The following is a 24,477-nucleotide window of genomic DNA, read 5'->3' on the forward strand; positions in this document are numbered from 1 at the left end:
AAGAAGAAGAAGAAATAACAGCATCACATTCATCTCATCCCTTGTGCAAAAAAGCAGGAGGGGGATTTAAACAGAGATTCTCCGCCTCGGGTTCAAGTTAGATGTTTGTTAGATATATTTACAGGTAATATTGCATATTATAATATTACAGGTAATTTAAAAAAAAAAGGAAAAGGAGGGAATAGACTACAACATCAGTTATTCAAACAACACAAACAAAAGAAAAAGTCCAGCAGCATAACTGGGAGCCAAGCAAGAGAAGCTGAAAAGCTGATCTAGAGCCAGATCTTGCAGCTTTTGGGAACTAAAAACGTGGGTGACTTCTTTTGACATGGTTTCACATGAAATTTCATTTGAAGACATGTCAAAAACAAAAAGTTTTTCAAAACTGTATTTCAAAAACCTGACCTGGTTTTTGTATCAAAACTGCATCAAAAACCTGACCTGGTTTGTAGAAATGTGAGAATGTGTTAAAAACCACTACATGACAGAGCACTTCTCCTCAGCCTTGGACTTGATCTCGGTCAGTGTAGCACTGGCTTTCTCTTTTATCTGATCCATGTCCATGTTCTGTAAGTTCTGCATCTGCCCCAGGATGGAGTCCTTCTCCTCCTCCTCCGTGGCATCCTCATCCACCATCTTCAGCAGCTCCTCGGGAACATCCACGTCATCTCCTGCTATCTGGATCATGTTCTCGTCCTGCTCACTCTGAGAGGTAAATACACACCATGTTACTTTCAAACACAGTTCCACTAATGTATAAATGCTAAAAACAGTGTGGACCAGTGGTGCATTGCATAGTTACATTGAACATCCTGACCAGCCTTACATTGGCTCAGCCTCAGCCAATGAATTTGGGGTGGATCTGTACACTGTTATGCACAATCATTTTAGACTCTACTATCCGTATGTTAGTCTTTTGCATTATTGCATTACATTAAGGATTTAAGAGAGAGAATGAAGCTGTGCAAAGGCGAGCAGATGTTAAGGAAAGCCAATATGCTTGGAGGCTTGCACAGACCTCAGTTCACTCTCTTAATCTAGTTAGCTGATTTTCGGGAGTGCCAAGAACTCAGAGCCAAACAAAGCATCCGTATGGGAGAAACTGCATTTGTGTATATGTGCGTGTGTGGGAGCCACAGCAAATTGGGAATGCTAGAGATGGTTTCAACTAATTATTTTAATATTAGAATGATTTCTGAAGGATCATGTGACAGTAAAGCCTGGAATAATGGCTGCTATTCGTCGGCTTTGTCATCACAGGAATAAATTACATTTTAAAGTAAATTAAAATAGAAAATAGTATTTTTAAATGGTAAAATATTAAATATAATAAATATTTATTATTTAATAAATATTTATTATATATTATACAGATATTTATTTATTTTATAATAAAATATTCATATAAATTGTAAACAATTACATTTTATTTTTATTTTTATTTTTTATAAAATATGCAGGCTCTGTGAGCATAGGAGACTTTTAAAAAATATAAAAAAATGTACTGACCCCAAATTTGAATGGTATATAAATTATAACCGTAATCTTAAAGAAAAAAAAGTTAATGTCAGTTGCCAACTGAAGAACATTTCCTTATTAAAATTGATTATTTTTGAATTTGAGAAGGGAGGGAGTAGCAAAATGGCTCTTACTTTAGGAAGTCGGTATTTTTCTCGTAGACAAACCCTCAGAGTGGCCCTCTCTGCTTTCTTGTGCAAGAAGTCTGCATCTCTTTCCATTCTGTGGGTCAGAAATGTTTTGACGACACTTTATTACATGCTAAGACAAATACAGCGCATTAATCTAGCTTTAAACAAATAAAAATAAATAAATAAAAAATTCCATGTAATATAGTGGATACAAATCTTGTGATTTTCATGTAAAAAACATACCACCGTAAACATGTATAATTCAGTGGAAAACATGCATTGCACAAACAGTTTGTTTAAAAATCCATGCGTGACAAAACACTGTAGCAGTAAAATAAAAGGATCTCCGGGGTTTAGCTCTACAGCTTAATTCCAGATAAAGAGCTTCAGGATGCTTACGGCATTGTTCAGGCAGTGCTATGGCTATACTTGAGGCAAAGCTCCTAGCTAGCTTACCAGCAACAACTAGATAATAAAATCCTATGGATGTTTGATCTGAAGCAACACAAAGATCTTCAGATGTTTAGATGTAATCTCACAGCAGGCATGTATGTTTACTGTATGAATCATCTGTTTCTAGCCTTAAGTGAGCCTGTCGATGTGAGTTATCATCTCATCTCATTTGAACATGAATAATATCAAATCTTGGGATTAAACTGGCAATAGTTGCAATCAGGCTTCAGATGCTTTTTGTCTGTACAATTTGATATTTATGATTGGTGTGTGTGTGTGTATATATATATATATATATATATATATATATTAAATTGAGTTTAAAATTTATGTTAGTTTGCATATTTACTTTTAGTATATATGCAAATGTTTTTATGACCGGAATGAATGGCATCACTCCATGTGTTAATCTGGTTATGTAATCATGTTCCTTGTTTATAAGCAGCACTGAATTATAAACACTGTGAATTTCAGAAAACCACAAAGATTTTTTTTTTTTAGATAACTCCATTAAATCAGACCTCAACTGTTACACTGCAAATGTCATAATTTATGAATTAGTCATAAATAAATATCAGCTAGGTTTATTTTTGACAATAAACAAAATGTCGGCCAACTATGGCCTGGTAAAATAAATATAAATAAATAAATGTAGATTTTACATATGCAGAGGTCTAACATTCTCCAATACTTTCATTGCTCACTCTAAATCATGATTGCTTCTAAAAATAGCATTATCCAGATCAACAAGGCCAGGATAACGCGTGCTAAGCCCTGCTCTTAGGACTGATTAGCAGCTAGCACCTGACGCTTACTTTCTGATACCAACATGGAGTCTGTTCATCTTTAATCACTGAGATAGTTTTTTACACCCTGACGTAGTTAAGGTGCAGGTGTTTGCATGAATACATCATCATGGAGAATATCAGATGCCTTTAAGATTAAGTTTGCGTCATTCTCTTGCTCTGATAATCTCTGCAGCTCCCTTTGCAATGGACATCAATGCAGTTTTTATTTTAATTACAGCATTTCTGTGATGTATCATCAGCTTTAAGTGTGGAAGATACAAAAGGATCCTGATCCAAATTGGCAACAGTTGGGATTAATAATGCATTAATCTCACTAAGAGCAACACTATCTCCAAAGAATACAGACTTAATATGCATGCCGGCATAGATTCTTCCTTTACTTTGTCATGTCATTAAATGCTAAGTACGTAAGCACAAATAAGACTTGAGGGGCCCAAACCTTACTTACTTTTCCTCCACTACCTGCTTCTGGTACTCCTCATATTCTTCTCTAGTCATACCGGCGGCCGCTGCGGGGTCCTTGGGGGTCTCCTCCTCAGCCTTTTCCTCTCCTCCTCCAAATCCCATTCCCTTCAGTGGGTTTCCCACCATACTTTTAATTAAAAATGCCATTTTTTACCCTGTTGGAGTCTCTAGATTGACGTCAAATTGCGATTTCCTGAAATCTTTTGGTGAAGTTCCTTAGTTTCCGGCAGAGAGGTCCCTCAGATGGATTGTTGGTGGTCTAATTGGAGCTAGGCTAACCGACCTGCCTGTCTGTTATCAAGGACACACTGTTGACTAGTAATGGCGGCCAGAAAAAAGAAAAAAACGTTTATGCTGCAGCCATAATCTGGATTAAGATGCGGCTGTCTACACTGAAAGGCAGATGGCTGACTTTATCTTTTCCACACAATAAAAGTGAAAGAACTCAATGCATTTATCAATCAAAAGCTCTAACTAGAGGACAACAATCAGAGAGAAAACTTGAAAACTATGAATTCTGTGTTTTGCAGACTAGGTCAGCCTCCGCTGTTGACGTCATGTTTGTTGCATCCACCCACTGACTGCTAATCACATTACTTAATAAGGGACTGACCAATGCAACGTAACCAACCGTTACTAGATTTACCCATTTGGGAGCCCAGAGAATTAGGATTACAAACCTATTTATCTGTTCTGCAGATGAAGACCAGGAACTACGAATTCATACACCGTATTTACCTGCAAACACCTAGGAGATTCCTCTGCAGTTCTTCAATTCTTGTCTGCTGAGAAAATGATAGAAAAACAGATAACAGTTACTAAACATGAAACTTCACTTGCCACAGATTTCTGGTGGTTTAAAACAGTTAGCTGGTCTTCAGGTGGTCTAGTTGTTCTCCCCACCTGGCAAAGATGGTGTTTGGCTGATTTAGCTGGTCAGTAGCGTAACCAACCGTTACTAGATTTACCCATTTGGGAGCCCAGAGAATTAGGATTACAAACCTATTTATCTGTTCCGCAGATGAAGACCAGGAACTACGAATTCATACACCGTATTTACCTGCAAACACCTAGGAGATTCCTCTGCAGTTCTTCAATTCTTGTCTGCTGAGAAAATGATAGAAAAACAGATAACAGTTACTAAACATGAAACTTCACTTGCCACAGATTTCTGGTGGTTTAAAACAGTTAGCTGGTCTTCAGGTGGTCTAGTTGTTCTCCCCACCTGGCAAAGATGGTGTTTGGCTGATTTAGCTGGTCAGTGAGCTAATTTTTCAGGCTGACTAGCTAACGAGTGCTCAAAACCTTTCTAAACTTGACCAGCCTGGTAGCCAGCTAAAATCAGCCTATTTTTACCTGTGTTGACAACGTCTTATTAGCACTGTTTAAACAAGGAATAACTCAGCTCAGGCCTTAAATTTGCCAATTAGCATAGCATGTAGCATAACATTCACACATGGAGCAGCATAAACTGAAAGTAATTACTAAAAGGTCGACCGAAACGTTTTCCATTTATACCTCTTGTGAGCCCAGGAAAAGCACATCTACACGATTACAAACCACTGGATGTGAAGATGATGATGATGATGATGAGGAGGGACGATTTCATACACCATATGTAACCCTGGACCACAAAACCAGTCTTAAGTCACTTGGGTATATTTGTAGCAATAGCCAAAAATACATTGTATGGCTCAAAATGATAGATTTTTCTTTTATGCCAACAATCATTAGGACATTAAGTAAAGATCATGTTCCATAAAGATATTTTGTAAATTTCCTACTGTAAATATATCAAAACTTAATTTTTGATTAGTAATATGCATTAAGGACAACTCATCTGGACAACTTTAAAGACGATTTTCTCAATATTTTGATTTTTTTGCACCCTCAGATTCCAGATTTTCAAATAGTTGTATCTCAGCTAAATATTGTCCTATCATAACAAACCATACATCAATGGAAAGCTTATTTATTCTCAATTTAAAAAAAGGACCCTTATGACTGGTTTTGTGGTCCAGGGTCACATACTTCCAGTAGTTGTCCGCTGAGAAGATTCAAAGTAGACAGATAATGATTATGAAACGTGATGTAGCTAAAATATTACCTGAAAAGAACATCACTCCTGAACAAACTCACCATGGATTGCTGGTCTTAACTGGTTTAAAACAGATGGTCTCCTAACCTGATCAAACTGGTCTTCAAGTGTTCTAGCCGGTTTTCCAGACTGTCCAAGCTAGTCTTCGAGTGGTCCACAGCTTATTAGCTTTTGCACTGAATTGGCTCACTTCAGGCATTAAAATGGTCAATTAGCATATGAGCATGCGGCATACATTTTTTTTTATTTTTTATTCACAGATGACAAGTACCTCAGGTCAATTAATTTTGGAGCTCTTAAAAACAATTTTGTGCTCTCGTTTAGGGAGGTGATTATCTCCCTTTACAGCTCTGACACTTTGATTGTCTAATGGTACCTAAACCAGTCTAAGGTGGTGTACCAACGAACTCCCATGACCCTTGTTAAAAAACAAAACAAAACAAAAAAACCTCAATGTAATTACTGAAAGGTCTTATTTTATTATTCGCAGTTAAGAAGTACCTCAGGTCAATTCATTTTGTAGTTTGACTATTGTCCAACAAAACTCATTCTGTGAGGCGATTATCTCCTATTTAAAGCTCTGACACAGTCAAAACTGGAGCTGACAATGCCTGTCCAAGGTGAAGACACAGCAATAAGGATATCATTGTGTCCCCACAGTCCCATAACTGTTCAATTATGGGCCTATTGGAAACATAAATATGCTGAAAACTATTATTCCTGAAGGGAAGGTCATTTTAAGAGGGAATTGTTGTGGACAAAGTTCTTAAAATTTTAATTTACCTCAGGTGACAATATGGCTGCCTTGAAAGGGCGCAACTACTATTCATACAGGAAGTGCAAAGAAATGAGTCACAGACACAAATGCAAAAAAAACCTAAACCTGACCGTCATTTAAAGCACTAAGAATAATTGCACCTAAAGTGTCCTTAAGTAACTAGGTAATTAAAAATGTAGAGGAAACCATTTGAAATGGTTCACAACTGCATCTCCTGTTAGGGCCAGTGAGCTCGTGCTGGGTTGAACGCACAGCATGCTGGGATGGAGTGACAGATGTGCTAAACGTACATGACATCTCTCTGTGTAATCCCCTGAAAAGAGAGAGGAGGGGGTGGGGGAGAGAGCGAGAGTACACAATCAAGCCAGAGCATAGAGCAGTGATTGAGTGCGAAGAGAGAAAGAGGGACGGAACGGCTGGTGGATTATCAGTGCTAAGAATCATCGGCATATCCCAGAATTCCCAGCGCAATACTCTAATGTCACAAATGTGCCTGTAGCATCTAAACAGTCATTCAGATCATAACAGTGGCAACTTCCTGTGTTGATTTAACAAAGGATTTGAGGATTAGTTATTGTAGCACTATGAACATTAACTTTTTATTTGACACACCTAAAGCAAATACGCTATTAAACATCTAGCAATTGACTAAGTCAGTGATTGACTGCAGGCTGGTCAGGATGCTCATACAAACATACAAACATTTGATAGCATCACATAAAAAAAAAAAAATTTTTAAATTAAATAAAAGCTAGTTTTTGAACATTTCCAAAAACAATTTTAGCCCATTATAAACTGCTCAGCCTGTTTTTCAAAATTGCATTTGTTCTTTCACTACAGAGAAACACAGAGAAATATAAAATACAATAAAATAAAAACCATATATGTGACCCTGGACCACAAAACCAGTCTTAAGTCGCTGGGGTATATTTGTAGCAATAGCCACAAATACATTGCATGGGTCAAAATTATTGATTTTTCTTTTATGCCAAAAATCATTAGGATATTAAGTAAAGATCATGTTCCATAAAGATATTTAGTAAATTTCCTACCGTAAATATATCAAAACTTAATTTTTGATTAGGAATATGCATTGCTAAGAACTTCATTTGGACAACTTTAAAGGCGATTTTCTCAATATTTTGATTATTTTGCACCCTCAGATTCCAGATTTTCAAATAGCTGTATCTCGGCCAAATATTGCCCTATCATAACAAACCCTACACCAATGGAAAGCTTATTTATTCAGCTTTGAGATGGTGTATAAATCTCAATTTCAAAAAATTGACCCTTGTGACTGGTTTTGTGGTCCAGGGTCACATATATATATATAGAATTTCTTGTATTTTTCAAAACAATCTGGATTGCAATTGCTTCAGTTCTTTTCACCTCAGAAAATAACAGAGAAAAAATACAATTAAATTAAAAAGGATATATTTCTAACATTTCCGATAATAAAACATTTATCCTCAACTCTACAAACCGATTGGCCTGTATTTTTCAAAACATTCTGGATTGCAATCGTTTCTGATCTTTCACTATTGACAGAAAGCCTTTAAACCAAGAGAAAAAAACAAAAACAAAACATGTATCCCATCAAAACAAAACAAAATATAAAAACTATAATTTTTGACATTTCCCATGAGAAAACATGTATTCCATCATAAACTGATCAGCCTGTATTTTTCAAACATTCTGGACTGTAGTCACTTCTGTTCTTTCACTATATCAGTTGTTTGTGATGACTGGAGCTGAATAAAGGTGGAGAAAGTGTGTTAAAGCCCTCTGTCTCTGATCTAATCCCTAACGATGGCCCGGGTCATAGAAGCTTCCATAGAGCAGCGCTATGGCTCTCGGCTGGGGTTCTTACAGAATCCCCTGCATGAGGCCGGCCCTGTCAGACAGAGTTACATCTGCATCCAGCTGCACTTCTGCTACTCACTTACACACTGGGAGCTGACAATTACGTATATTACAATATGCAACAGGCAACATATATAACATATACTATATACATATACACACAGACACATACAAGATTTTTAAATAAAAATGAGACGACACGAAAAGTCTTTGATTTGAGTTTTATGTAAATTGTTTGAGAAGAAAAACATTTGAGTTTTTTTTAAAGATTCAAAATACACATTCACAACTTCAGGTTCTTGCTTTCACCAATACAATAAAGCTTTAACACTTTTGGATGAAAAATCCGCCTTATTGTAGAGGTATTACCAAAGGGAATGCGTTAAAATACTTGATCGTATTGCAATTACTTTTTAACCACAGTTCAGAACGTTCCTGGGACAGTGATTGAGTTTGTGAAATGAGTCCTGGACCAGTATTGAACAGTAAATATAATGTCAGACCTCTTAAGATTATATTACATCATATTCAGGAATCTTCCATTGCAAATGCCACACACACTTGGAAAAGAGCAGTCATTCAAACCCTGTACAACTCTGATCAAATTAAAAATCAAGAATTAAAAAAAAAAATTATCTCAAACAAAATACTTCAGTTTTCAAGTATAATAATTTACAGTTTGCAAACAGAAAACAAACAAACTGGAAATGAACAAAAAAATGGACAATTTACATGTTGTGCTGTGTTTACCAAGAGCTATGAATCATCAAAAAAACTTCTTAGCTGCTGCTTCCTGCTGACTCCTGGAAGGAGAAAAAATGAAATAAAAATAAAAACACGGTCTATGACAAAATAAATATTTTACAATCCCTGAAAAATGGTCCTAATTTTTGTTCTGTGCATACAAAATGTCCATCTTGCTTTTTCAGTATATGAACAAGATAACTTTTAATTTAAAGACAATGGGAGAGATTTCAGTACTTTAACTACCAAAACATCCGAGGAAACAATTGTAGGAATCCAAAAACTGAAGCTTAACGAAGCACCCAATCAGAAAGGAACAAAACTCTTTTTCCCATTTACATACCTCTTAAAGAGCTTTGCATGAACACTGCAACATAAAAATCCACTCACTTGTACATAATGTAGCCGAAGAAGAGGAGGGATTGAATGACGATGAAGATCACAAAGTGTGTGGTAGAGAGGCAGGTGGGTAAAGGAGGAAGTTCAGGACATTTCACCTTCTCTGCAGGATTCTAAGGATCGTGACCGAAAAAAGGGGTTATTGGCATTTTTTCCCCAGTTTTTTTAATTAATACATTTTTTTAATTAGAACATAGACAATTTAAAACAAGGCAGAAACCACATAGAGAAGTGAAGGGGGATTGGTAAATGACTAGAGATTCTATAATGTAATGTATGATATATTAAGTAATATTAAAATAATAATAAAAAAAACCTAAAAAAACTTGTTACAATATAAGTAACAGTGTTATTTTAGTATAATATAATGTAATATGACATGTTACATATTATATTATATCATATCATAATATATAAATAAAAAATTTCATTTTTAATAAATATTAAACTAAAACACTTAATATAAGTACAATTCAATACAAGTAGCAGTGTTATTTTAGTATCACTGAGATGCAGTACTATTATAAATTGTATTGATATTTTGAATACGTCTATTTTGATACTTCTGTTTTAATTTTAATTTTAAAGTTTCAGTAATTTTGTTGTGCATTTTTGCCATTTTTATTATTATTTGATAATATATATGTCTATATCGTTTTCATTATTTTTTTTATTTCAGTTTTTGTTTTAGTTATTTTAGTACATCAAGTTAAAAATAAAATGAGAAAGGTTGGCTTAGCAACAGCTGAAATAAAACAAGTACAAATTTATTTTTTATTTTTATTATTTTTTTTTTTACTTGTTAAAGTTTATTTTATTTTAAATATCCAACGTTTTTTTGGTTTTAGTTTACTATGATAACCCTGACAGGCATAGCAATAAAACGTATCATGTCATCAAAAATGAAAACAAGATGGTTTGACTACTTGATTATGGCCCCGTCCACACGGAGACGCGTTTAGCTGTATACGCATACATTTTGTATCGTATAGGCGTTAGTTTTGTGACATTTCGTGTGGACGCAGATATTTCTTGAGACGAGGGGAAAAAAAGATTGGATAGGGAAAGCTCTGGCTTCGTGTGGACGTAACCTATGACTATAAGGTTATTTGTCAGCTAAGCCTCACATATGCTGTGCTATAGAACTTATTGTCCATATCAGAAATGCTGATTTATTTTGAACTTACCACATTTTTCTGAATTATGTGTTCGATGTTCCTCTTGACGACATGCAAATGCTCCTTGATGTCATTGAAGTGCTGGACCGTCTCATATGATCCTAGTCCGCCAGCGTTACCCTGCTGCTGACCCATTGTCAACTGCTTAAAGCCTGACAATGAGTTCCTACACACCACAACACAACATTACAACAACATTAGTGCAATGCTTCAATTGCCATTTTAAAAACATACATGAGTCAAAGGGCATGTAAAATACTATTAATTATTCAAGAAGAACAGTTTACATTTTCAAATTGTGCATGCCAGATGGTTCCAGATGCTGCCGGTTTACATACAACAGTATGTCATACAAGAGGATCTTATCAAACAATCAATTCCTCTGAGACTGAGTGTCACAAGACTTAATCTATGTTTTAAATGCATAAAACAGCGTTAAGCAATATCTGATCCGATTCTTAAGACAAAGCTCATGTTTTCTGGATTTCATGACATTATTTCTATTGTAGACATGACCATGCAAAAAGATAATTTCCACTCGCTTACTACTTATAGGTATATAACTGTCTCCAAAAAGACAAACAACATTCTGACATTTCAATGTGTTTCAATGGATAATTCAACTTTAGAGAAATAGATTAATATTATATTTTTTCAATATGACTTATGGCATTGAATTTTTTTTTTTTGGACAAACTATTTTAAAATTGCAAGATATTTTTAGTTTTACATGAACATGACAAATATTCATCAACAAAATGGTTATTAAATAACCTTTAAAATAAAATGCAAATAAAAAATAAATTAAATAAAATGCCATATGACAACACAACACTGAAAACATGCAAGAAAACCGAACTAAAGTATCTCCTGAACTCCTTCACGTCTCAATGAGCCGTAAAATCTAACAAATCAAATACCATCTACACACTTACTGTTCAGCTCTGGCTGGTCTAAACGTTTTGAGCCTCTCTCACCTCTAGTGGCATCTTGATAGAACTGCGTGCAAACGCTGGTGTCCCTGATTACACTGGCAAATGACTGCTGTGCCCAAGGTCCTCGGCCAACAAAATCATAATCCTTATATTACAGTGAATTGTCCCAATCTAATCTTTTAAGCATCCTCTTAACTCTCACCAAAAGGCCATATATCCTTCAGCCTCACAGAAAAATGAAATTACCATGCAGCTCAAGCAGCGATGATTGCTAAATTAATCTTCCTAAAAACATGGTCCCTTTCACAAACATATTTCAGATGATTAATAAATACCCATTCAGGCCATCCCACAGCTTTCCTCAGGGGGACACTTTCATTTGGCTATAAGCAGTATGCTTAAAATGGTCATTAAAGATGGAATACTATACAAATCTTACATGAATAAATAAAATAATTATCCATTTATAACTGTTATGAGTATAAACAATCTAGGAAATACTTCAATACTGTATTAAAAAAACACTATGGGAATCAGAGAAACATTTTGCATACATAATTCTTTTATGATATACTGAAAAAAGGAATTAAATTTAATTTAACATTTATTGCCAGAACTTGTAAGTTTTTTCTTTTAATATACAGAGAATTTTTAAATCAAAATAAGGTCAAATTTATGGTAAGCATATTATAAAAGAGCAGCGCACAGTTTAACCTTTTAATCAGGAACACATCTTCAAATTTAAGATAATTTCTCTTTTTAACTTGCATTTTTTACTGATCACGTATTATCCTGTGCCTGAACCCCATTTCTTTGGATATCGTCTTCTAAGATGATTACTAGGATAAAAAAAATATGAGGGGACACGGACAAAATGAAAGCGTTTGGTAGGTCATAAGTACAGTCTCCTTGGGGAATTACAAAGACAAGAAAGCAATCAGAAGCAGACCGTGTATTCGCTGGTGTATGAAGGATATATTTAAAGATTTGCATATAATCCATCAAACAGAGGCCCATAAGGAGCCTAAACAAAATCAAATTTGTTTCTTAAGGGAGAAAAAAAATAATTAGACAAATCTCCCTTGAGGCAAAAAGTGAACATTTAGTAACCCTCCCAAGTAATCTTTATCCACTTCAAATGAACTATATGCCAGAGGAAGGTGCTTTTCCCCATCAGATAAGTCATTTTGTTGGGCTAAGACGAGTAAAATGAAATTATGATCAAAAAATAGAAAAGGTCAAGATCTTAATATGTACATAATCTATAAGATGAACTCGATCAACAGAGCATTTGTTTGTTGCAGACAAAATGCTGTTTTCGCGTGCCGATAGGATTAGCCTAAATGAACAATCGACACAGATTACTGATCTTTTCGACGTCTTTCCGACAATAGGGCGACAATGCGGCATCAATTCTGCCCTTTTGATGAAGACTTATGATGAAGAAGTATTATGTTTTGCTAATAGCAATATTAAACGTAACAATATTTGCATATGCTCTAAACAGCAAACCTTTTATACGTACGAATCATTCAAACGGCATCTTGTTGATATGGTCAAGATGGCATGAAATGAACAAGATGGCGTAGATAAGGATAAAGCTTTTGCCGTTGTGGTAAAATTCAGTTTTAATAAAACATAAGATGTAATTAGGTTATTAAAAGTTTTAAACAATGCTCTTCTGCAACCAAACTCTTAATCTAAATGCACAAACAAATCCTCAACAACAAAACCTACCGTAAGTGTTGATCTAAAAATCGTTTTAACAGTCAGTATAGTTTGTATACATCCGAGTTAAAGAGTTGTAAAAACAGTCTTTTGTGGGCTAATCCTCTCCTTGCACAGTTAAAGAGTTTTAAATGCTGTATTTTGGTGTCTAATCCCTAAGCCTTATTGTTCAATTTTGTCTTTGGGCTTTAATCCTTGTTTCGTCTACACCTCACTTCAAAAACACCTGGAGGAAAACAAACAACCGTCCGCTAACAAAACCAAAAAAACAATGCTGACATTACAGAGGCCAAAACAGAATAACAAACAAATGTATTTAATCTGGATTAAACTATGAACATCTTTAGATCTTTATGTGAAGACACAACAAACAGGAAGTTTACAGACAAAACCTAATCTGTTGCATTGTTCAAGCCATGTAATGCGCTAAGGCCTGTAAGTAGTTGATTCACTCAGAGATTGTTTGTGACTAAAAACTTTATTGGCTAGGAATTTTCTGAAGTATACCGTATTAGTTTTTTTATTAGTTAGTTTTAGTTTCAATTTAAATAAATTTGTTGAGGCTTGGCATTTATAATAAATGTTATTGATAATTAATGCCACTATAATGCATGTTTGTTTTATATTTATCCATTTCTGTTCTGTTCTAAATACTGTTAAATGTAAAGGATTTGTTGTGGAGTGAGGGAAAATAAAATATGAATTTAAAGGGGTCATATGATGCTGCTAAAAAGAACATTATTTGGTGTATTTGGTGTAATGAAATGTGGTTATGCGGTTTAAAGTAAAAAAACCACATTATTTTCCACATACTGTACATTATTGTTTCTCCTCTATGCCCCGCCTTTCTGAAACAAGACCAAACAAAGTAGTTTCGCTTTCACAACGAAAAACACAGCGGCCTAGCGTGAGCGAAAGCCCCGGCTTAGTCTGAGCTGAAGCCGGCCTAGCGTGAGCTGAGGCGGCGGGGTCGAGAACAGCGCGGCCGGCGGATTCGACGAAGGAGCGGCAACCACATGTGATGACCCCGGGCTGGACTCCGCTTCGTCCACGGTGAAAGCCGATCCGGCGATCCACAGCACGAAGTTGATGTATTTCCTCAGCAACCAGCACGGATCAGCTCTAGGCATGACGAAGCGGATATCGTCCTCTTTTAGAAGACCAAACAAAGTAGTTTTGCTTTCACAACGAAACGCACAGCTCTTCACGACATGGCGGCGGCAACAATACTACAACGAGAAAAAAAGTTACGCCTTCTTTCTTTGCGTGAACATTTGGACGGCGTTATGCAAATCTTCCCACATAGTGACGTAGATATGTGGGGGCGTGTTAGAACGAGCCGTTTTAGGTAGGTGTGGCCGACTCTTAACTTTTATAAAGAATATCTCTTTGGATCTGAGACTTTAGTCTTTGCAACTTTACAGATCTTCTTTATGCACCAAGAGCTTGTAACACTCCAAAGAGAAAGGAAAACTTGAAATTGCATCATATGACCCCTTTAATGTTTGTAAAGGTTTCGTTTTATTTAGGGTATTTTACATTATTTCTGAATGCAATAATAAAATGTGACTTGTATACTGATGCAACGTATGTGCTTTTCTTCTCTCAACAATGAAATTTTGACCAGGTGAGTTAAAATCAGGTGTAGTGCTGTCAAACGATTAATCGCAATTAATCGCATCCCAAATAAAAGTTTTTGTTAACAAAATATGTGTGTGTACTGTGTATATTTATTATGTATATATAAATACACACACATGCATGTATATATTTAAGAAAAATGTTTTGTTTATATATAAAATATTATGTATATATAATATATTTTATGTAAATATTTTTAAAATATATTCATGTATGTTTGTGTATTTATATATATATATTATAAATATACACAGTACACACACATATTTTGTAAACAAAAACTTTATTTTGGATGCGATTAATCACAATTAATCGTTTGACAGCACTAATCAAGTGTGACTTATTTTTTTGTAAAATATGGTAATATTTCAGTTGTTTTGGACAGGAGAACAATATTTTCCTTAGGGACTTACCTTACTTCATTAAGGTTCCTCAAAACCTCCTGTTGTGTATTGATAATGGTGTCCATTTCATGATTGGGAGCCTAAATAAAGCATGCAAACTATTAGTTAGGCTCAAGAACAGTTTAGATCATAAATTAGATAAATCACTTGTAAGTATTAAAAGCAATCTTATAATTTTGGTGCTTCACAAACTGATAAAGCAACATGTTTTAAAAGATGTCAGACTAGATCTAAAAACATCTTATGAAGGATTTTGATTGGCTCTGAGATGACATGTCACAGCATTCAGTATAAAAATCTGGTCAACGTTAGTGTTTAATGCTGTTAGATATATTTTTAATACACTTAAATGAATGTTTGCCATATTTCAAACGCATTTGTCATGTCTTACCTGTCCTGACTGTGCATGAGAAGAGCGTTTGGAGATCTCCTCTGTGATGACTGACACATAGCGCCGTTGTTCGTCCAGAATCATGGCCAGCTGCCTGTTCAGCTGCTTGATTTCCAGGTGTATTTGATTCTGCCCCTCAAACACCTGACGGATTTCCCGGTCGTTAACGCTTTCAAACAGGTCCTCAACTGCCAGAAGAGAAACACTGAACAGATGTTTTTCTACAAATATGGGTGTTCATTAAGTTAAAATTAATCATAGTGGAAACAGAATCTGTTGTTAAAAAAATAAAAAAAAATGTGTGCCTAAAATGCCCTTGGATGGATAATAAAATAAACATAAAATAAATCTAAAATATTTTATAAATAAATAAAGTTTATTAGTCTAACTGTTGCAACCAAATGTGACCCTGGACCACAAAACCAGTCATAAGGGTCAGTTTTTTGAAATTGAGATTTATACTATAATTTTGACCCATACAATGTGTTTTTTGACTATTGCTACAAATGGTTTTGTGGTCCAGGGTCACAAAAGTGACTCGTCCAATCAGATCGAAGATCAGAACAGGGTTTATAAAAAGTGTTTTTATTAACAACATTTCATCATTCTATTTCTGTGTTTTTTGTCAGTGTCTCATTTCTTTTGACTATGAACATCATGAAAACCTAAAGCTGAATGTGTGATTCTGAGGTCAAAACTTTGGACAGAATGAAAGCAACTCACTGGGCTGCCCCTGGACATCAGGGTGCTCTTTCTGAAACTCCTCTTTCCTTTTGTCCAGCTCTTGTTGGAAATTCTCAAATTCCTCCTGGTACTTGTCCTTCTCCTCTTTGGGAATCTCTTTTTCTGGGGGAGGCTTTATAGAAAGACACAAAACACACATTCAAACCCACTCACGCACATAGACACACTTACGCATACTCCAATTATAATGAACAAGAGGAATGGAGTCAGAGGTGGACACTTATGAAATAAGTATGGCCGATTCTTTTTAATCATACTTCAATGTGTGTCCGCGAAATGTGTGGGGAGGAAAATGCGTACCAGATTCTGCCCAGGCTCGGTAAGTCTGAACAGCAAAAATGACAGAACGTCATGGTCATCTGTTGAAAAAGAAATTGTTTAGCCATATTTTTAAAGCTGCAGTGTGCAATTTCAGTACCACCTGCAACATCAAACATGTTTAAAAGTTTTAAACTCTTTCTTTCAGCTATAAATGCTATAAACAATTCATTAGATTACGTTTTATGGTTTAAAGGGACAGTTCACCCAAAAATGAAAATTCTTCATTTACTCACCCTCAAGTTGTTCCAAACCTGTATGAGTTTCTCTCTTCTGTTGAGCACAAAAGAAGATATTTTGGTGGTATTATCAACAAGAATGTTAGTAACCAAACAGCTGACGGTAGCCATTGACTTTCATAGTATGGGGAAAAAATACTATGGAAGTTAATGGCTACCAGCAACTGTTTGGTTACCAACATTCTACAAAATATCTTGTGTGTTCTTGAGGGTGAGTAAATGATGATAGAACTTTCATTTTAGGGACAACTATGTCTTTAATGGTCGAAAGCCAACTATTTTCTCGTTAGCTGACCCAGCTGAAGGATGGAAGCAAAGAAAACATTGGACTTTCGATCTGAAAGAGAAAACTCTGAATTTGGTTATGTTTAAACCATACCTGCAAGTCCTCCGGTGGCCGCAGAGATGCCAAAATAACCATTCTCAGGAATGATCATGTTTTCTACTCTGGTGCAGAACTCATAATCATCTTTATCAGGAGTGAAGCCGTTATTGATGAAAACCTGAAACCATTGAGAATATTCAGATGTTATTATAGACGTTATATTATATTCAGATTTTAACTAGTCTAAAAATCTCTAAGATGAATTTAGGTAAGTTGAGCCTCTTTGTGGTGAGATAAAAAAAAAAAAAAAAATTCAAAAACTCCAAAAAATTACCAGTTGTACATGGGTCTAAGATTTACAGAAAGAAAATCATTCCACACATTTAACACAAAATCTAGTACTTATTTTGTAATAATAATTACCAGTAATTACTCAAAAGGTCAAATTATAGTCGGTTCTTCAGAATTAATGTATGTTGAATCTTATTATTGGTTATATGATGATATAAACTTGACCTACCAATAAAGTTTTCTTGTAGTAGGCGATTTTGACACGTACAGGGTAAGGTTTGTTTCTGAAGTCTCTAAGACATGTACCCAGAGACTGGGTTGTGCCATCACTGGAGGAAAAATATGGTTTATCATATATGTAAACACAAAGACAACAACAACAAACGCTTCCTTTTCATGTCAATAGGAAAAAACTAAATTAGTTTCTATTAAAATTTCCTTAATGACATGAATCAATAAAAACATATCAAGAATGGGTATTTCTCGGTGTGTTTGCACAGTCTAGCACATATGCTGCTGACAGCTCTCCCCCGCTGGCTCACAGATCTCCTAATTTAATCTGAGTGCAGTAACAGTGAAAGCATTAAGACAGACAGAGGATTACACTCTCTCATAAATAATCATATTTCCTAATCTCCTTTCAGCTGTAAAAATGAGAGCACTGATGTCAGCAAGGAGGATAGGTTTACTTACTTTTGATGGTCATAAATAAGTTTTCCATTGTTACCCACCACCAGGACAGCAGGGTTGTTTTTCTACAATAGCAAGGTCACAGAGAAGAGAGACATAATCCTTATTTAGTACAGAGGAGGCACAAATCAAATCTACTGAGGGACTTTGGTGTTTGTTCCTGAGGCAAACGCAAAACACATAATCATAATCCTTTGATAAATATATATTTAGCTCTACCTTAAGATGTTTTGACTGAAAAATGCACATCGTTCAAAAACAAACATTATTGGGGCATTTTTCAGATACAATCAAGTGTTAAAAAATACTTTTTTCAATGAACTAATGATTACAAATTCTAGGGTTGAAACATGATTAAAAACAATCATGCAGATTAATCAAATATTAAAATTTTGATATCTATGATATCTTTAAAATGTTATATTATGAAGTCAGATGAGTAAAAACATTTAATATAAAAATGCCCTTTAAACGTCAATATATTGCTCATTTTCATTTTTTAATATTAGTTTTATTTAGCAAAAATGCAACTTGAGCATTTTTAAAAAAATGCTTCATCCTAACTTATTAGTTAGGATGAAGCATTTAAAAACAATTCTGAATAACATTTGATACAGCTATAATCTTACAATTATTTAGAATTATATTATTTTTATACATTTAAATAAAAATTGAAATAAACAAATCTGAAATAAAATTATAATAATTAAAATGCATTTGTTGAAAAATTATACTTGTGTGCAATCACCTTTCCATCATTATCAAAAGAGTCAAAGAATATTCCCACGCCGTTCCACTGATCAGCAGCCCCGTACACAGGACCCTCCAGACCTGGACTGGCCGTGAACCATATGGCCTACAGAACACACACACACACACACACACACACACATCAGGCTTTCTTCATTTAATGTCATGAATCAATAAAAAAAACATATCAAGAATATGAAGGTCTATGGTTATGTTTGCGCAGTCTAGCACATATGCTGCTGACAGCTCTCCCCCGCTGGCTCACAGATCTCCTAATTTAATCTGAGTGCAGTAACAGTGAAAGCATTAAGACAGACAGAGGATTACACTCTCTCATAAATAATCATATTTCCTAATCTCCTTTCGGTTGTAAAAATGAGAGCGCTGATGTCAGCAAGGAGGATATGTTTACTTACTTTTGATGGTCAAAAATAAGTTTTCCATTGTTACCCACCACCAGGACAGCAGGGTTGTTTTTCTACAATAGCAAGGTCACAGAGAAGAGAGACATAATCCTTATTTAGTACAGAGGAGGCACAAATCAAATCTACTGAGGGACTTTGGTGTTTGTTCCTGAGGCAAACGCAAAACACATAATCATAATCCTTTGATAAATATATATTTAGCTCTACCTTAAGATGTTTTGACTGAAAAATGCACATCGTTCAAAAACAAACATTATTGGGGCATTTTTCAGATACAATCAAGTGTTAAAAAATACTTTTTTCAATGAACTAATGATTACAAATTCTAGGGCTGAAACATGATTAAAAACAATCATGCAGATTAATCAAATATTAAAATTTTGATATCTATGATATCTTTAAAATGTTATATTATGAAGTCAGATGAGTAAAAACATTTAATATAAAAATGCCCTTTAAACGTCAATATATTGCTCATTTTCATTTTTTAATATTAGTTTTATTTAGCAAAAATGCAACTTGAGCATTTTTAAAAAAATGCTTCATCCTAACTTATTAGTTAGGATGAAGCATTTAAAAACAATTCTGAATAACATTTGATACAGCTATAATCTTACAATTATTTAGAATTATATTATTTTTATACATTTAAATAAAAATTGAAATAAACAAATCTGAAATAAAATTATAATAATTAAAATGCATTTGTTGAAAAATTATTTATACTTGTAATCACCTTTCCATCATTATCAAAAGAGTCAAAGAAAATTCCCACGCCGTTCCACTGATCAGCAGCCCCGTACACAGGACCCTCCAGACCTGGACTGGCCGTGAACCATATGGCCTACAGAACACACACACACACACACACACACATCAGGCTTTCTTCATTGAGCATGGGTAATTTGGTAAGTGGTGCTTGAGATCAGTGTAGTCTGCTCCACTGGACTGTGGGACAATTCAAAGAAAGCACATGTTACTTGCACAACACTACATTTTAATTGCTCATTCTACACTGCAGATGCCGAACAACGTACGTGAATTTATCAAGGCTGACCTATGGACGCTTTTGCTGATAAAATGGTTTATTCTGTGCAAAAATAAGTGCCTGTGATAAGATGAAATATTTAAACCTAATGACTTTTAAAATTCAAGAAAACCATATTTTGTACAAGTTAAAGATCCCCTATTATGGATTTTTGGAAAATTACCTTTCATGCAGTGTCTAACACCGCTCTAAGTGAATGAAAACATACTGCAAAATTTCAAATCTGAAAGTGCACCGTGTATAAAATTATAGTCTCTCAAAAGAAAGAGTCGACTCTGAATCATTGAAACGAGTCGTTTTTAAAACGAATCCCAAGCCGTTTCGGTAAAACAAAAAAAGCCCCCGTAACGCTGTACACAAAGCAGCACTGCGCTCACAAACGCTGCATTATCAGGCATTACAGGCATGATGAAAATGAGACCAATCGGACCAATCACCGCAGATTAGCGTCACGCAAAGGAGGGGTTTGGAAAAATGAATCGTTCAGCGAATCGTTTGGGAGTCGTTGAGCAAGTAAGGTAAACAAAATAAGCTCATGATGAATCATAATGAACTTGAAATGCATACCTACAATTTTATAGCTTGTGAAAAGTAATAATAGTAACACATAACTAAATGTGACTGTTGTTTGCCCATGCAAAACTGCTGCCACAATGCTAGGGTGTTCCGGGGGGTTGCCCGGTCATGACTATGCAGGTGTTCGGAGTAGCTGTTAGCTTATTTCTGTGCTGTTAGTAAAAAGTCCCCACCATCAAGTCTCTATGATTTTCTGATCTCTAGACATGACTTCACAGGAAGTAGACACACTGCCCTTCTGCTTCACTGTTTCACAGCTTCTGTTTTTCATATGCTGTGAATCACAGGTTCCAAAAAAATATTAAGCAGCACAACAGTGTCCAGCACTGATAATAAATCAGCATATCAGAATGATTTCTGAAGGATCATGTGACACTGAAGACTGGAGTAACGGCTGATGGAAATTCAGCTTTGCATCACAGGAATAAATTACATTTTTATTTAGTAATTTTAGTGCTTTAACTTAAACTAAATCAAAATTAGAAATGTTGCCTTGGCAACTAACTAAAATAAGGTTTTCATTAAATGTTTATATTTTATTTTATTGAAAATAACAACATGTTTTAACAGTTTTAGTTAATGGTTTAGGTTGATGACATGTCATGAAATGGCTCATGAATATTAATTAGTTCATGGTCATTTACAACTGAGGTGGCAAATAGAATGTGCAACTCCAATTTTCAGAATTTTAATATAATATAGAATTATAGAATTAAAATGGAATGAAATTCAGAGAAAATAATTACTGTAACTGCAGTAAGTGTAATTTTTTTCCATTATTATGATCATTTTAGTGATCATAATAATACCTTATTGAATAAAGATAATTATCTTACAATAGAAAACAGTTATTTTAAGTTGTAATAAAATGTTACAATAACAAGATTTTACTGTAGAGTAAAAAAAATCAGAATTGTGATAAAAAAAAAGATTAAAAAAATGTCAATAACCTTTTTTCGTGGCAGAAATAAGCTTCAATACATAAAAGACTTCAAAATATTTAGAAAAAATTAGAACCTTTTAAACAAAAGTGTACATACAAAGCAATTTGTACTCTACTTGTATGAATATGCACACTAGGGTTGTGACGGTGAGGAAATTTTCCCACCGGTTAATCGACGTGTGACAACACCGGTAATACCGGTATCACCGTGGGGGCGGGTGCATTCCCTCTTTTCCTCGTTTTCCTTCGCTTTTAAATAGCTTGTAAAAGCTGCATACGCATTTTACTTTCACTTTCAAATACCGGCAATTCGGCATAAAGCAATTGTTCGTTTTTAGGGTGGGCAAGTGACATAACCAGTGTTGAGGCTTAACACTGGTATCACCGTCAGCACCGTCTATCGCGGCAAGCCTAATGCACACTGGAGAAACCAGGGTTAAATGCTCAACTTAAGAACTCAAAGGGTTCTATCAATAATACTTTAGCTCACAGATCACTCCGATCTGGGATTCAACCTGTGACACAAGCCCAAGACTGCCATACCCCTAAAGGGGTCAACATGACCCTCAACTGTCATTAAGATAACAATTTGTGTCTGTGCTTCTATATGTTTACAACTGCCTATAGCCACAAATGCAGAAATAAGGCTCACATATATAAATAAATAAACAGTTCTTTCATATAATATTTATTAGAATAATACTAAGAATTATTTCCCCCCTTCTTACCAATCCATCTGCTCCCATTCGTCCTCGTCCGGACACACGGAATGCCACTTCAGCTTCCCAGTGTTCAAAACTTACAGGGTTTTTTGTCCATACCGAACCCTTCTGGCTTCGCAGAGAGGGGGTGATTCGGATCTGATCTGAACTAGGAATGGCATCTGGAGAGAAGATGGAAATGGGAAAATGCATGAATAGAAAATTATTTAATATTTATTATTTAATACTGATATTAAGAATATACTATATCATTGAGAAACCTGATCTGATGTAAACAAGTTTCCCCAATTAATTTTTTTATTAAAGGGTTGTTTCTCAAAACCAGGAAGAGCTGAGGTAAGAAAGCTGGTTTCTGAGCATTTGTCAGTTACCAAAGCCATCAGTATCTCTTATATTAGAGAATATAGAAAGTATTTACGTTATATAATTTTATCATCACACACCCAAGTAATATCTGGCACAATACCAGGTTTAAGAGCAGAGACTTCCCTGACAGCATACTTCTCGGTTGAGATAAATCGATTTAAACAGAACAACATGACAGAAACCACAACATTAAATCTGATGACTAAGTAAACAGCATTTATTGCTCCTGCCGGCTAATATGTGCAGTGTATATGAGAGATTTAGGAAGTGTTGCAAAACAGAACTTTGCTCTTCGCACATGCCAAGACAGATTTGTTTAACCCTTTAGGAAAACTAGTGCCATGTCAGCTGTGAAACTGCATGCATATATTTACTAATCACAGTTTTAACAATCTCACCAAAATTATGCATAAAAATGACACTTTTTATTAAAAAGCAGCTGTTGTTTTCTCAACACACCATAAAAAACACAGCTGGCAGTGCACCAAACATATCAGAACTGAGTGTGTGCATAGTTTACCTTAATATGTGTTACAAAATATCATAATTTGCATTATTACAAGAAACCCCACATGCAAAAGCAATGCAACCTATCATTCACTAATGATTGCACAACTGGTTCAGTTCATTTCAATGCAACTTCACATAAATTTAATGGGGAATTTAAACTACAAGTATGTACATGGACTAAACATACTGACAGATAACAGACAGTGATACAGCTGGATGGATAAACTTACTCCCAGTATGAATCCAGAATGGGATACTTCCATCGCTCTGTGTCAGATGTGGCCCTTTGAAACTGTATTTATACTCAAAGCGCCGGTGCGGCGAGTCCTCGGCAGCATTGTCAGCGAAAGCGTGCGGAAATATTAAAGATATTAGTAATAAATAGGCATAAGCTGCCAGGCACTTGGCTATGGGCACCGCCATGTTTGAGTCTGAGTGCTGACGTAGCGCAGAGAAGGGCGGGATGACTGAAAACTCTGAAGGGCCAACAGGGCGCTCTCTCATTGGCTGAAGCGCTTGATTGACAGACGGGGAATTAATGAGAGAACCGCTTTGAGTCTCTTTTTCAGTTACTGATAACTTGGTACTAGATGTGTCATAGCCATAGACTGTATAAAAACAGGTCATAGCATACTAGTAAGTTACTATAGTAACACAAATTTTTGCCAAAGAGGTGTTAACAGTTATTCTTGCCGCGGTAAGATTAAATTTATATGAGCTTTTTTCAGACTGTTTAGACTGGCGGCTAATACCGTATTTTTGATAGGCTAGCACCAGGGGTTAAATTGGGATTTGATATGGGGTGGGGGGGCTCTATGGTTTGGGGCATATATATATATATATATTAGTGGTGTCAAACGATTAATCGCATCCAAAATAAAAGTTTTTACTTACGTAATATATGTATGTGTACTGTGTAAATGTATTATGTATATATAAATACACACACATACAGTATATATTTTGAAAATATTTACATTTATTTTACATTT

General features: G+C 35.1%; 2 protein-coding genes across 3 annotated transcripts; both read right to left on the reverse strand.

Moving 5' to 3' along the window:
- Nucleotides 1-137: 137 nt before the first annotated feature.
- On the reverse strand, nucleotides 138-3,908 carry LOC107719084 (complexin-4-like). Its single transcript, XM_016526404.1, has 3 exons — nucleotides 3,363-3,908; nucleotides 1,656-1,743; nucleotides 138-708 (listed from the first exon to the last, which is right to left on the reverse strand). Exons 1-3 carry the CDS (start codon nucleotides 3,524-3,526, stop codon nucleotides 481-483), a joined length of 480 nt encoding a protein of 159 aa, XP_016381890.1. The 5' UTR covers nucleotides 3,527-3,908; the 3' UTR covers nucleotides 138-480.
- A 4,626-nt stretch (nucleotides 3,909-8,534) lies between these two features.
- On the reverse strand, nucleotides 8,535-23,946 carry LOC107719069 (protein ERGIC-53-like). 2 transcript variants are annotated; one of them, XM_016526376.1, is made up of 13 exons: nucleotides 23,716-23,946; nucleotides 22,616-22,770; nucleotides 20,057-20,164; nucleotides 18,149-18,210; nucleotides 17,685-17,784; nucleotides 17,219-17,342; nucleotides 16,583-16,641; nucleotides 16,262-16,394; nucleotides 15,539-15,726; nucleotides 15,157-15,227; nucleotides 10,449-10,605; nucleotides 9,253-9,374; nucleotides 8,535-8,921 (listed from the first exon to the last, which is right to left on the reverse strand). In XM_016526376.1, exons 1-13 carry the CDS (start codon nucleotides 23,906-23,908, stop codon nucleotides 8,885-8,887), a joined length of 1,509 nt encoding a protein of 502 aa, XP_016381862.1. In that variant the 5' UTR covers nucleotides 23,909-23,946; the 3' UTR covers nucleotides 8,535-8,884. The 2 variants fall into 2 exon arrangements, with proteins under 2 accessions (XP_016381862.1, XP_016381861.1); XM_016526375.1 differs by lacking the exon at nucleotides 18,149-18,210 and adding an exon at nucleotides 19,312-19,373.
- Between the last annotated feature and the right edge of the window lie 531 nt (nucleotides 23,947-24,477).

Source organism: Sinocyclocheilus rhinocerous, unplaced genomic scaffold (assembly GCF_001515625.1).
Source record: "Sinocyclocheilus rhinocerous isolate Xijiao unplaced genomic scaffold, SAMN03320098_v1.1 scaffold663, whole genome shotgun sequence".
Classification (NCBI taxonomy): domain Eukaryota; kingdom Metazoa; phylum Chordata; class Actinopteri; order Cypriniformes; family Cyprinidae; genus Sinocyclocheilus; species Sinocyclocheilus rhinocerous.